The 14,358-nt window shown below is 39.7% G+C and overlaps 1 protein-coding gene across 4 annotated transcripts in view; it reads left to right on the forward strand.

Annotated features, from left to right (window-relative positions):
• The window catches only part of CLCN4 (chloride voltage-gated channel 4), a 47,618-nt gene extending 34,279 nt beyond the window's left edge, over positions 1 to 13,339 (forward strand). For 3 of the 4 annotated variants that reach the window (XM_029999012.1, XM_029999013.1, XM_029999014.2), the window contains 3 exons: positions 2,338 to 2,736; positions 7,268 to 7,484; positions 9,017 to 13,339. In XM_029999012.1, coding sequence (XP_029854872.1) covers positions 2,338 to 2,736; positions 7,268 to 7,484; positions 9,017 to 9,107 — 707 coding nt within the window. In that variant the 3' untranslated portion in view covers positions 9,108 to 13,339. The remainder of the gene's footprint in view (positions 1 to 2,337; positions 2,737 to 7,267; positions 7,485 to 9,016) is intronic. The other variant, XR_003921193.1, reaches the window with a different exon arrangement.
• The last annotated feature ends 1,019 nt before the right edge of the window (positions 13,340 to 14,358 follow it).

Genomic DNA, 14,358 nt, shown 5'->3' on the forward strand with positions numbered 1-14,358 from the left:
GGCAGCTTCCTCTAATGGTCTCTCCAGTGATCTGCCAGGTAGGCAACACCAGAGGCTTGCAGTCACCAATGCCTACTCCTTGTAATCTGCCAAAAAGCACACAGAGGGCAAGAAAAAATTAAAGTTAGGCTACAGGTTTCCAAGAAGGAAAACAACAGTGGTTTTGCTAGTTTTTTCTTTCCTTTTTATGTAGTGAAATCCACTGTAGCTGGACTAAAGCTACTTCCTTGTTTAGACTGTGCTCACTCTCAGTGCAGGGAACAAACTTCCCAGTTCTGGCCAAATTTTAAGTGACACAGAGGTAAAAATTCTGGGTCTTATTTTGGCTGTGTGTCACACTATGGTCAACTGGGCTGTATTTTGGTTTTCGTTTTGACCATAGGCCAATATCTGATTACATTCAATCAATAGGATTTATTGGATATAACAGGAATGATCTGTTAACTATTAAAGCAAGATCATTGAATAATACCTCACATATCAAATTTCTAGTCATAGATGCAACAGGAATGTTACAAACATACCCTCTGAACGCGTTTTTCCCTGATCATGTCTTTCCCCTTCCATACTTGTATGTTCTACCTCCTTTTGTTGTTGATACCGTCACCAGATGATGAAATAATAGTGGGGAGGCATAACACATGATTAATGTAATTGGGTAGATTTGAAATGAAAGATGTACTCAGGGAAGAGCTGGAAAAGTTTCAGTTTTGGAGTCTCATGTTAGAAAAGCAGGATCATTTGTGTGATCAGTTATAGAGGAAGGAAGGGTGGGATTTACTTGTCTAAATTTAATGTCTGTAATGTAGACATTGACATCTGAGCTAGCTGCATTGATACCCTTCACAGTCAAAATAGAAAAATGAGATACTGGAAAAATTAGTCTTACCTGGCAATAGACCTCTAAAACCAGGCAAATGGACAGATGAATTTGGCCTCAAAAGTGCCTGTTTTTCTCCAGAGATTATAAAGGCAGTCTGGATCACCCCTTTGGATGTGAACACCTACATCAGTGTAGACACATTAAAATAGCTATGATGAATCTTATAGTCAAAAAGAGTAAAGCGCTTCCTCTTGTCCATAGATGATCTTAATGTTCATAAAAGAAACGATTCAGAAAAATTTTGCTCTGATATTCCAGTTGATCTGCTAGTCAGCAATCACTTCCTCTTTTAAAAGGTCCAAATCAAGGTGCAGTGATTTTAATAGTATGGTGAGACATACAGCAGACTGGTCACTGCTCATTCTTAAGTCCAAGACCTGTCTTGCTTAGAGTAAGATACAGAGTAAGTATTAAATGATCCTTACTCTGGTATCTGCTCTCAGCTTTTCAGAGTCAGAAGTTTAAGGCATTCCTCAGATGAAAGTCATATCCGGATCATCGTGTTAAATAATCAACAATTTAATTTTCCTGTATGCTGCTAGATTAAAAGCATCTTTTAATGACCTGTTTCTGATTTCTCTCATCTAAAATGGTGCTGTATTTTGAGGCCTAAAAATAGCAGATTTATTACATTTACCTTTTGAACAGAGGCAAAGAAATGTTACCTAATAATTCAGTGATACATACACACTTGTCTGCAGTTATATGATTATTTTTATCCTTTAATGTAAACTGAAGGAGTAAGGACCTTGCTTATGAAATTAATACAGAAAGACTAGATTGAAAAATACAGGTACAACCCTGTTGACGGCTGCATGCCTAGATGGCCTCAAACCAAGTTGTATACAGTTCAAACTGTATGTTATACTGATATCCAAAGTTAGGGTTTAAGCTGTAACATAGCTCTTGCAGTGGCCCTAAACTATCCTCACATAGGATTTTGTAACCATGTCGTGCCCAAAGATAATGCTTAGCTTTCTCTTCGGTATGAATGCGCTAGGTAAACCAACGTGAAGGCCAGCTCGCAGTGCTCCTACCTGCCCCAGCCGTGGTACTTAGCTGATTCTTGGAGTCGTTTTAGAGGCAGGATTGCCTCTAAAGGCAAGAGGTGAATGGCAGGATTCAGTTTTAGTTTCTCAAGCATCCAGTATAGCTGATTTTTTGGCATGCTTTCTGGTTTGATTGCTCAGTCTTTTAGCATTCATTATTTGCTTTTCAATGTTAGCATCTTTGGCTTGAGCAAGTTCACTCAATCTTTTTGATGAAAATTGCAGTAGATGAAAAATCTCTTTCTTCAATGAAATAAGCCCCTAGATACCTCACAAAGTATAAGGGCAAAGTACTCAGCATGAATAATCTCATGCCTTTTTGAGTTTAAGACTCAAAAATATAAATGAGTTGTTTAGTATGTATACTTCAAGAGCACTGAGGGAAACTGCTTTCCTTGTTGGCAGGTGGTGTTACCCGAATGACAGTCTCTCTGGTGGTGATTATGTTTGAGCTAACTGGAGGCCTGGAGTACATCGTACCTCTTATGGCTGCAGCTGTCACAAGCAAGTGGGTGGCAGATGCTTTCGGGAAAGAAGGGATCTATGAAGCTCACATTCATCTGAACGGCTACCCGTTTCTGGATGTGAAGGATGAATTCACCCACCGAACCCTGGCAACTGACGTCATGAGACCAAGGCGTGGTGAAGCTCCTCTCTCTGTTCTAACGCAGGACAGCATGACGGTGGAGGATGTCGAGACACTAATCAAGGAGACTGACTACAACGGCTTTCCAGTAGTGGTTTCGAAAGACTCGGAGAGACTTATTGGATTTGCGCAGAGACGAGAGCTGATTCTTGCAATAAGTGAGTAGAGTATCAGTGTACATACAAGTTTGATTTTGATAGGGTAGGATGTTACCAGTGTTATTCCCCTTGAAGAATGGATAAATAAGAACCGAACCTAACTTTTTCTTCAAGTCTGGCTTTTACTAGTTGCTAGGACGCGTAGCTGGAAGCTTTTCTATTGCAACATACCACCTGGTAGACTTCTGTGGGCTTGACTTTTGTGGGCTTAATTTTGCCATCACTCACAACAGTACAATATGATTCTGCTAAAGACAACAGAGATAAACCTGACTCATGGCCACAATTTTTGTCAGAACCAGATGAAAAGCCACTGCAGTGCTGAGCTTTCTGCAGTCTCCATGGGCTGCCGGCAGCAGCTGGGGCAGTCGTGAAACTTTATCACCCTGTGACAAAGTACAAGTCCCTGTGCTTATTTTTTGTTGCGCTGTCTTGATTTTTCTCACACACAGGCCTTTTGCGGTAGGGGTGGAAAGCTTTTAGGTGGAGGATGTTGTTTGGTGAAGATGGCTGAGTTTTGTCAAGCATCCAGTGAATAGCCGGCTGGTTACCTGCGAGCCCGATCCAGGTCATTACAGGCTTTGACCCAGCAGGTCCTTTCCTGGTTGGCCTGATGGCTGGGTGAGGATTGAAAAGACAGGTATATTGGACAAAAGCAAGTGTTCCCACCTTCCCAGGGTGTCCAGAGCTGCAGAGGTCTGCAAGCATGGCAAATCAACCCCACAGCCTGCTCCCAATTCTGGCAGTCCTGAGGTGTTAAGGGCCAGCTGGGCAGGCAGGCAGGCTGCTGGCTGGGCATGGTTGCCTTATAATTTGCAGGGAAGTAGAATGCCTGGCATATCCAAACCTCCTTGACATGGAATTATTCCTCTCTGCGTGGGCCTGTTTCATCCCTCCACTTCAGGCACCTTTAAAAAGCTGTTGTCTCAGATGGAAACTTCTGTATTCATCAGGAAAGAAAATCCATAAATGGAAAATCAGGGCTATTTTAGAGGGCCACTTTCCTGCTCACTTCTCACAAAACTAAAATAAAATTTGAAATGACAGTGCTCTTTGAAGCACATTTTTTTTAATGCATATTTATTTTTGTCTCCTGGATGTAAAAAGACTCAGTCTAAGTGATTAGGCACAAAATTTATATTCATTTATTTAAGGACACTCAGCTGTTACATGATTCTTTTCATCCCATAGCAGAAAGTCATCAATGCTGCCTCAATACCACATGCAGAATAAGAAAAGAAATGAGACCCCAGTTTTCTCCCCTTAAAATGTAGTGCAGAATTCAGTTAGAAATGATTTTCTCATTTTTTCCCTTCTGTGGTGTAAGTCGTCATTTCAGTTAGAGAAAAAAGTTTATGAGCTGAATTTCTTTTGCATTTAGTTATACCACTGATTTCTCAAAACATAGGAAAACAGAACAGGCCTTACTGCCAGTTCTATAGCTCCTCTAATTGCACAATTGTAATTTAACTTCCAAGGAGTGTGGGAATCTAACTTTTTCATTAAAAGCCCTGGTTGCTCCTTCCTCCCTCCTCCAAAAACAAGCAAAAAAAAGTCTCCATGAAGTTATAATTCTCTGTGTACCAATCTCAGTATAAGAGGATTTTAAAGACACCATGATGAAGTCCAAGGCTGCTAGCTGCAATACCCCCTTCAAACAACTGATTTTTTAAGAGGGCTAATCTTCCTTTGGTTGTAACAAAAGATGCCTTGTATGGCCAAGCTAGGAAAGTTAAATACGTGTCTGAAGTTTCACCAAATGTGTAAATGCCAAGAGTTGATACCACTTATAAAATAGTTTGTATTTTATCCTGCTTTTGCTAATGATTTTCAAATATCTTCTGCATTCTCCCGTGAGAAGTGAAAAAAACTTAATTAGATGTATTTAGCCTACCCTGTGTCTGGCTTTTACACTCTCCGTGCCATGTCGTGGCTGTAACACTGTCTGCCATCCTAACTTCATAGCCTTTTGCATCTCCCTTGCAGGGAGGTATGTCAGTGGGAAAACTGCATGGAGTGAAGATGCAGAGCTCTCACTATAAAAGCAGAAAGATCAGATGCTGTCTGAAGCAAGTCGGAGAATTTTGAGGAACTGAGTCTTTTGATTCGGGCCATAAATGGCAACATGGCTGAACAGGCTTGCTAGAAGATGTGTGGAATACCTGTTCACACATAGCCCTGTGCCTCGTGAGTTACCCCTACATCATTTCTTTCTTACTAAGTGGAGCACTAAGCACGCTTTGATGCATCCTGTCCCTGTAAAGTGAATGGCAATGCCACTTCCAGTTGCTCAGAAGCACCTTCAGGATTGCATCCTTCCGCTGATCCTTGTTGAGCAGGTAGGGAGGTCAGGTAGGCAGGGTCACCATCTGGGAATAGGTGTCTACATTTTAGATGGCACCAACCTTACAGTCTTACGGAGGGGAGTAGTTGACCTGTAAAGCTCTTCTTAAATTTGGCCAGTTTGGGAGGCACCATACAAAAGGCAGAGTCTTGGAGACAAGCCAGGTGGCCTGTATAATGTACTTTTCCCAATGTGGAGTTGAGAGCGCAACATAGTTAATATAGGCTGTGAACTGTAAACTTCTGAATATGAGAGGCCCTTTCACATTTGGGAGAACTAATTCACTCTCTAGCTATGACAAGAGCCTCCTGCATAGATTACTCTGTAAAACCAGACATTGTCATCCATTTGCTTTGCTCTTTCTGTTAAGTTATATCTGTTTTTCTTACCCACTGACTGCAAAAATGATCTGTTTTTCTGTTTTACCTTTACTCTAACTCCCCCATCAGTGAGACTGCATACAAAGTACACCATTTTTCTGATGCCACTGAATTTGCTCAATAGTACTACATCATTCAAATTTCTCCAGAGAGATGTTTGACTTTGAAGAGTGAAGTCATGGCTTTGGCTAATCACTGTTGTCCAGGGTCATTGGTGCCTTGGGAACAGCAGCGTGGTAGCTGAAATGCTTGGGCCTGTTGCTTTGGGTGCAGCTTCGGGAAGGAAATACCTAGCTGTCAAGGGTTTTTATCAAAGGGTGGGAGTTACCTTCAGTTTGATTAATGTTACCTCTTAGCACAGATCATATATCAAAGAACTATGCAGGCATATTCACACTTGAAATTAGATGTATGAATCAAAACAAGATGAGACAAAGTTAGCATCATTCCTATAAATTGCAATAGGGCTTGTAATATGTGGGGTGAGAAGGTTGAAAATCATATACTTTACTGATATTAGGTTTGAGCGAGCACTGCTCCAGTTCCAGAAATATTACAAGACAATCATCATTAAAGGGAAAAAAATGCAGCTGGAACATGTTGGAAACCATTACTATCTCCACATTACAAGTCACAGGAGCATGTTTCGGCACTTTGATTGATGGCAACGAGCGCCAAGAATATATACGTAAGCTTTGAATATGTCTGATTTGCTGTACCTCTCAAGAAAAGAAGCAACCTATATTAATCAAAGATAATAATTCTAACCATTTCCAAGAATTTATACAAAAAAGACAAGAAAAAAAAAGAAGAAAGAGTTTAAACCCTCAGAGCCAAACACATCATATGCTTATTCTGGGGAGAGAGAAGTTGTCTATCATTTGGAAATCCGTCTCATATATTGTTCACACCCTGTAGTGTTGAGTAGAAATGAGGTGAACACTACAAAGAAAATAAGCTACTTCAATGCTAAGAATTCTTCTTGGAGCATACTTTAAAGTAAAAGGCTTATACCGATCACGTAAACTCCAGATGTAGCATGAAGTTCACTTCATAGTTTGATCAAAGTATGAATGATAGCTTTTGAACTTTTGAAAGTGGTCAAATATGTACTGTTGAGAAAAATGTATCAAACTCATTTACTGCTATATAGTGTTCCTCCCTTTACTATTTTCCTTTAAGTAGGATGCTATTTTTTTCTGCCGTTTTAAAATCTAGATACGCAAACTCTATTTAAGGAATTAAGTGCAAAACCACAAAATTCACCCTGCATGCCAGAGAGGTACTGGATTCCTGGGATGTGAACTTGTCCTTGCCTAGCTTTGTGTTCATAAATCCATTCATCATGCCCAGATTTCCCCAACTCCACTGAGAAGCCTGGGAACAAACATGCTGCTCCAAGCCAGCTGGGACCATACACAGCTGTTGACTCCACTCCTTTGGTCATATAATAGAAGTTTCTGTTGTGATTCTCACAATGGAGGAAATGACATATAATCATTTGAATTTGACAGAAATTGGATTAGTGATGTTTGTGAATGCAGTGAGCTGCGTATTTATTCAGAAAAGCATTATCCCAACCAAGCAAAAATATGTGTTTGTAAAAATATCAGTTACATTTGCTTAAAGGGAACAATGTCTCAAGGAAATTCAAGTTTGCTCAGTAACCCCAGCTTCTGGGACCTCAGTACGTTAAAGACAAAAAGTAACTACTACCTTTGCTTTCCAAACAAGGATTTTTTTTTTTTTTTTTTTTAATTTTGTTATCAAGCCTAACTCAGTCTACCTTGATCTTTCTGTTGTACAGAGAATGCAAGACAGCGTCAGGATGGGGTGGTGAGCAACTCCATTGTGTACTTCACCGAAGACCCCCCAGAACTGCCACCCAACAGTCCCCATCCACTGAAGCTGCGGCGTATTCTCAACCTGAGCCCTTTCACTGTCACTGACCACACGCCAATGGAGACCGTGGTAGATATTTTCCGGAAACTCGGACTCCGGCAGTGTCTCGTCACTCGCAGTGGGTGAGTAGATGCTGAGTCAAGCACGCCTAGAGGATCTCAGGAGATTCTCTTTAGCATTAACAAAAACACTGTGTTTCCTCTTTAAAGCCAAGTATAGACAGTAACTAATTAATCAGCACCTCTGAGACAGGCAAGTGAATATTTTGGGTTTGTCTGTTTTGTGAATGGAAGAATAAGGGAAGCGTGCCCAGTGTCTCTCCAGGGCAGCAAAAGAAATCAGACTCAGAACCAAAACAGCCCTTGCCAGGTGTCATGTTTCATTCTGTTCTCCCAAATCCTTGGTGTATTGTTATTTGGATAAGGTAAAGATAAATACCAAATAAACCATTCTGATTCCCACTATCGTTCTGTTTTCAACAGAGGCAGACCTGGCAAGTAGTACTGTTTGCAAAAGATGTTCCTGTTTCTAGACATCCAGCTAGATTAGGTGCTTGTGAAGACTGTGATAAAGATGTCAGTGGAAGAAAATTAATCTGTTCAGCTTTCTTTGATGGAAAATGGAAAGGCATATAAACCAAAAGTCCACAAAAACCAGCTAAAGAAGTGTGGGCAAACCTGAAATTAGAAGAGTAAAAAGCTGCACCATGTGCACTAGAAATAACATCCCATAATTCCAATGGGATTTGAGCTATTTTGGGATCATTGCTCATTCCAGGTTCCTAGTGGTAAGAAGAAACTTTACAACAGGATAGCAAAATCAGAGCCATCATTTTCAAATGCAGGAGACTAAAATTTATTCTTCTGCAAAAAGCCTTCTTGTTATTAAAAAATACTGTGTATCAGCTGTTACTATCAATGCAGTGTCCTCAGCATTAAGAAAATAAGGACCATTGTCGGGGCACAGATTTTAGGTGCTTGGATTTGGAAATTTTGATCTTGAGTTCTAGCACTTAGATGAAATGAAAGGTGGAAAAAATAAAACAATGATGTAGTTTCAAAATTCAGTGCCTCGTGGCCTTCAGGGACTGGAAATAAAAGCCCTTGAATACTGAGGGTTAGGAAATTTTTGACCCTTGGGGCCAGATATCCTGTAGGCCTCATCTTTCCTGACAGATATAATTCATTTAGGATCATATAAATGAGAAATTATCACTCAGAGTTGAAGGAATTATGCTCTTGGACAGTGAGAGTTTCAGAAAGTCCATGCTTTAGCTTAGTTCATGTATTAGTAAACCCCATGCCCTAGCTCAGCGCACTGGTGCCTTGGATTTGTGCTGTTGGTCCTCTGCAGCCTGAGTCTAAAGAAACTCATTACTTCGTTGTACAAAGTGCCAGTAGTTGTAGCTCCTCACTAAGTCATGTTCCCAACAAAAAGAGATAACAACACAAAGTATTTAACTTAATGATCATGGCTGGAGTAGTAAACATACACGAGGTGAGAATGCTTTTTATGAAAGATAATCATTGAGGAATGGATGGGATGGACAGTGTTATATGGTAGCACTCACAAAATACTGCTGCAGCTGAACAGGAGAAAAAACTGCATGATATATGAGATGAATGTTGACCTTTCCTTTCCTTTTCTCCTCTAGGAGGCTGCTGGGTATCATAACTAAAAAGGATGTATTAAGACATATGGCTCAAATGGCAAACCAAGACCCTGAATCTATCATGTTTAACTAGACTGGTAAAGGAAGAAGAAAGTAACCCCAAAGGAATCCCTTCTAGATTAACACAAAGGCTATGTTCAGTGTTTCATTTTGTTTAAAGAGAAAATGTAATATGTATGAGGAATGGCTCAATATGCCTCTGACAGAGGGAGTGGATGCAGGATGGCACTTATTTAATGAGGAAGGCAGTTTAGAAGCTCTGAGCAGCTGCAGACATCAAGCTGTGTTTCCTTAATGAGATTCCCAACAGCTCAATTGGAGTGTTGGTAGGTCTAAGTGATGTGGTGCTTAGAGACAAAGAGCGAGGAGCACCAGTGGGATGCATCAAGGCAGGTGTGAAGACTAGCAGACACTGTTTATGTATAAGCTGTTAACAGAGATAAAGATTTGTGTTCCAAACTAAAGAGTGTGTATGAGTAATGTCAGTTGTTTTTGTTATTGAAATCATGGCTATTTATTTGCTACTGAATTATACCATTTTCATGAGGGAAATGAAATGAAATCATATTTTCATCATATTTTAAAATGAAAAATTTTGTCATCTTCATTTATTTTTGTAAAAGTTAAGTGAATCAGGACTGGAGTTAAAGGAGCAAGAACACACTTCAGCTCACTTTAAAACACAGTGTCCCCTGCTCCCTGCTTTAGTCCTTTGAATTTTATACAGTTTAGGGTTTCTGTCAATCAGCTTCCCTTTATTAATGTTGAAATGTGACTTATTTGTAAGGATTTATTATGTCTCTATGCAATTTTGCATACAGGTACTGTAATATTTAGTATTATGTGGTTTGCTGTGACAACAGGAAAAAACATAGAAGCCCATGGAGGAATTTTCGAAGGCACTAAAGGGAGACTGGTATCCAGCTCTCATCGATATTAGTGACAAGAGATTGAATCCCTCACCTGTCTCCCCTTATGTACATCATCATTTTTCAAAAACTAATGAAGTTCTGCATTGATTCCTGATTCTCCATTTAGTTCCTTTTTGTCATTGCTATTTCTTGGCATTTGTCTGTACCTGCCAAGAGATTGCTGAAGTTAATTTAACAGTCCCAGACATTTATTCTGTAGCAGATCTACTCTTTATGCATCTGCCAGTCATAGGACTGTGGAATCCATCCCCACAACACTGTGGCTGGATAAGATCAAAGGGACTGAGAATGCAAACGATAGCAAAGCTTTAATTATTGATCTGTTTGCAGCAAGAATGCAAGATTTAACAGCCCCCAGGACCTCCAAGCCACTCAGGTAAAAATGCTAAATTTTCCGAAACCCTTGTTCTGGTCTCGTGTGAGATGCACAGAGTCAACATTGTCTGTGTTAATATACTAGCACTTTAGTAGTACTGCTGTCAGTAACAGAAGACCAAATTCTACTCTCAGTAACACATAATCCACACTGCCTAGTGTTGGATTTATAACTATAAGCTTAAAGATTGGAGAGAGGTTGCATCTTCACTTAGATGTCCTGAATCTCCTTCAGACCCTCTGAGGGTCTGGTCCCTTCATTTATGCATCTAAGACCTCTGGTATTTTTGTTCAAATTCATACAGATACTGGTAGCTCAAGTCCATTGTGTCCAGCTGGTCTTCATGGACAGAGATGAAGGGAGTCCTTTCATGCCAGAGGAGCCTGTTGCTTACTCCAGACAAAAGCCAGACTGTTGATCCAACTTGTAGGCAATGCACGTGATTATTGTGTCCGTGAACTGACACAACTAGCCAGGTGCACCCTCAGTTAGATGCCCAAAGTTACATGTCACAAATTCCTCCTCTTATCTCCAGTGACCCTGCTTCCTTCTGGCACGTGTCCCACTGCATTCACACAAAGTATGGCCAAAATTGTTTAGGTAAAAGAAACGGAAGTAAAGGGATAATTTAAATCTGCTAAGTACTCCATTTAACAATACTGTTTGCAACAGACTGACATAAATATAGGTAGCTCTGGCCAAAGCCCATAAATATTTCAGTGTATACTTTTTGTTAACTGAACATCTGCAGTACAATGTATTATTAAAGGGATATTGTTAAAACTACGTAAACTATAGAACTGAGCAACCCTTTCCTTCTGAAAACAGGAAATACAACATAATATTGTTGTTTCTTATGTTTTTCTGTGAAGCTGTCATCAGCCAAACTCATAAAAAAACCAACCAAGTCAACAACCAAGCTCATAAACATTGGATTCCCTCATTTGGACAGAGATGCCATCATAAAATAAAATCAGTTCATTCCCACGACTGAACCCAAGTGGGGCTTAGTACAAATGTCAGTTTCTACCCAAAACTACTAGAATCTAAGGGATTTGGACTAAGACAAGCACTTTTGAGGGCAACCATGTTCTGAAATTAAAATTGAAGGACCGTGTTCTGCTTTTCACTTTTATAGCTTTTAATGTTGATACATACATGTTTGATTAACACTTTCTCCATCTTCCTTTATGTTTACCTAGGAAACAAGAGTGAGTACTCTTCCCACCTGAACACTTCTAAATATCTCTTTTGCTCATAAGTCAAGAGAAATAAGTTGGGAAGTGAATCCATCTGCTATTTGAAATCAAACTCAAGGCTTCTTGTATGTCAGGGAAAAGGAGAGGTCTAAAGCCTTCTCTGTTAAGTGAAGGAAATTTCAGTCCATGTTGCATTATAATGTAGTCCATGACAGAGCTAAACTCTGAAGAAGCATTCATAGTACTGAGGGCAATGTTTGCTAACAGGAATCAGGACAGTGTATCAACACTGAAAAAAATTGTAATTTGCTGAGAAAAAGACACGGAGTCACCTAACTGAGGTTAAACTGGCCATGGATACTAACTCACTTGGGTTATCAGCTTAAACTCAGTCTGTGGCTATGCATAGGCATAAACTTGCATGGCTAATTCCCATTAATACCTAGAGGCCTGATCCACTAAAACTAACAGTCAGCCCTGTGATAGCTTGTCACCTCATCTTACTAGAGTGCATATGAGGAGCCTTAAGGACTTAAGAACACGATCCATAAAACCAGCATGGTGGTTTGTAAGAAACAACTACAGAAGGAATTGAGATTTATGCACTTATTGCAGGTGCAGTTTGACCCTGGGCCTACCGCCAAAGCAGAAGGCAGATAAATGGGTGTTCAGCTCTTTTCTATCAAACACGTTCCTCTTTAGATGGAATGGTTTAAATATCTAAAGGGTCAAGGAAAAAAGGTTTGGACGTGTAACTGTACATGGGTGGTTGGACTGCTGTTCCTTGTTCCAATGTCTGTTCAAAATATGTTAAATGCCCTGAGAGCGGGGACTGATATCTAGCTCTCCAGAAATGGCATAGTCATAGCTACCTTCAGCTGCTTGGCATTGTCAAGGCTGAGGTGATGCTAGAATGACAAGAAGGGTTTTGAAACTGGACAGACTTTGCTAATTAGAAAACTTAGCACTTCAGACACTCCCAGAGATGGTAATTGGCTGGAAGTCTTTTTCTTGAACTTCCTCCATACTACAGTCTTCATTGCTCTTGTAGCTTGAGTGGCTGAATGGGGAACAATCTTAGTATAAATTAGTACCATGCTTTTCTCCAAAAATGCAGTTCTGATGTAATGATTCAATGTATTTCCCCATAACAAGCCCATTACCAGTCGCTGTTTTCCATCTGTATTCCCAAATATGTCTTGTCTCAGAAGTTGCAGAATAGACTCCAACATAGATCTCAGCCTTAAGTATTTATTTGAATTTTTAGAGCTCAAGATAGTCACGTAGCCTGATCAATCTGAGAGTTATGCGGGTACTTTAGTATATAGTGCTCACTTTATGCAAGCTCGGTTCAATCCTTGCGTTCAAGCAGTTGGACTTTGAAGATGTCAAACTAAACAAGAACAAAAATCTTTGGATGATGCAAGTTCAGTATTGTACTTTGTTTTGCATGAACTGTGTTCAGTTACATTCAACTTCTGATGTGTACTTGAAACAATCTGTACCAGAAAGTTTATTATTAAAGTACAGAACATGGATGACATTAGCCAGACCCTTTGGCTGTCACAGTGATACTAATTATTAATTCTTATGCTCTGATGAAGGAGAAAAAGAATGTTTAAGAATTGCAGGAGACCCACTGATTCTGTGTTGGAAAGACACTATAATTATGAATATCGTTTTGTTTTGTTTTGTTTTGTTTTTTTTTAATTGTAGAAACCAGTATATATGTTGCACCTTATAAAAAACAATGTTTGGACTCTATTTTTTAAATAAAACTGACTTACAGTACTGGAAACATTTATTGAACATATTATTAATTGGAGAAGTATTTCACTTAATGTCTCTGTGTGATTTTGATGTTTCCTTTTCCCACCTATAGGGATAACTCAAGCCTGCTGAATGATTTAGGATATCTAATTCAGTTATGGATTAGCTAATATTAAGTAGGGAGTTAGTAAAGTTCACGCAGTGGACTTCAAAGAATCAGCCTTGACTGTTGGCCATTTTATTTTCAGAGAGAAATGTTTTTTTACTTCAGCATCATAAATCCTTTATTAAAGAAATCTAAAAAGAGAAGAAAAAAGATTTCTCCTACCAAGTTGTTCTGCTTACAATCATGAAACTTCTTTAAAGCTAGATGTTGCAAAGCCCTTATGATTTCAGGTTTTGTATATAGTTTTCCTTTGCGCTTTAATTCAGAGCTAAGCTCAAAGACTGAAAATGGCAGGTTCGATCATGCCCATTTAATTGGATGAAACATCCCTTAAATATCTGTCTCAGGCTAACTTTTAGGTAGTAGCAAAGAATATGGGCTTCATCCTGCTTAATGTACTAACCAAGCAGGCAGAAAGGCACTATGGCTTTGTGCAAGTGAAACATTAATCAATGGTTTATCCAAAAGAAGCATTACAGATTTCAAGATGTGCTACAGAGAACAACTTTGATAAAATCGATATATCAGCAATATCCTAGTTTAAGTTAAATTACTCATTTCAGAAGCTGGTGCTGGAGTCCCAGGGCCTCCAGCTTCTTCCATGGATTTTGCACCCACCGAAAAGCCAGGAGGCATCAGGTGTGCAGCAACTTAAGTAAGTAGTAATAGTTCCTGCAGTTTGTATTTGGTCACAAGGGACCGAGCCTTAGACCTGCCAGTCATCGCTTGTGATGGCACAGCTGGGAAATGGAAGAGACAATGTTGAGAGGAATTCAGCACTGCCCTGTTACAGCTGTGCACCTTCTATCCTGGCCTAGGTCCTCATTTCCTCCAAACCAAACAGCCTATTGCCATCCCTGTGGAGCCTTTTTGCTCCTTCA

Source organism: Aquila chrysaetos, chromosome 23 (genome assembly GCF_900496995.4).
Source record: "Aquila chrysaetos chrysaetos chromosome 23, bAquChr1.4, whole genome shotgun sequence".
Lineage (NCBI taxonomy): Eukaryota > Metazoa > Chordata > Aves > Accipitriformes > Accipitridae > Aquila > Aquila chrysaetos.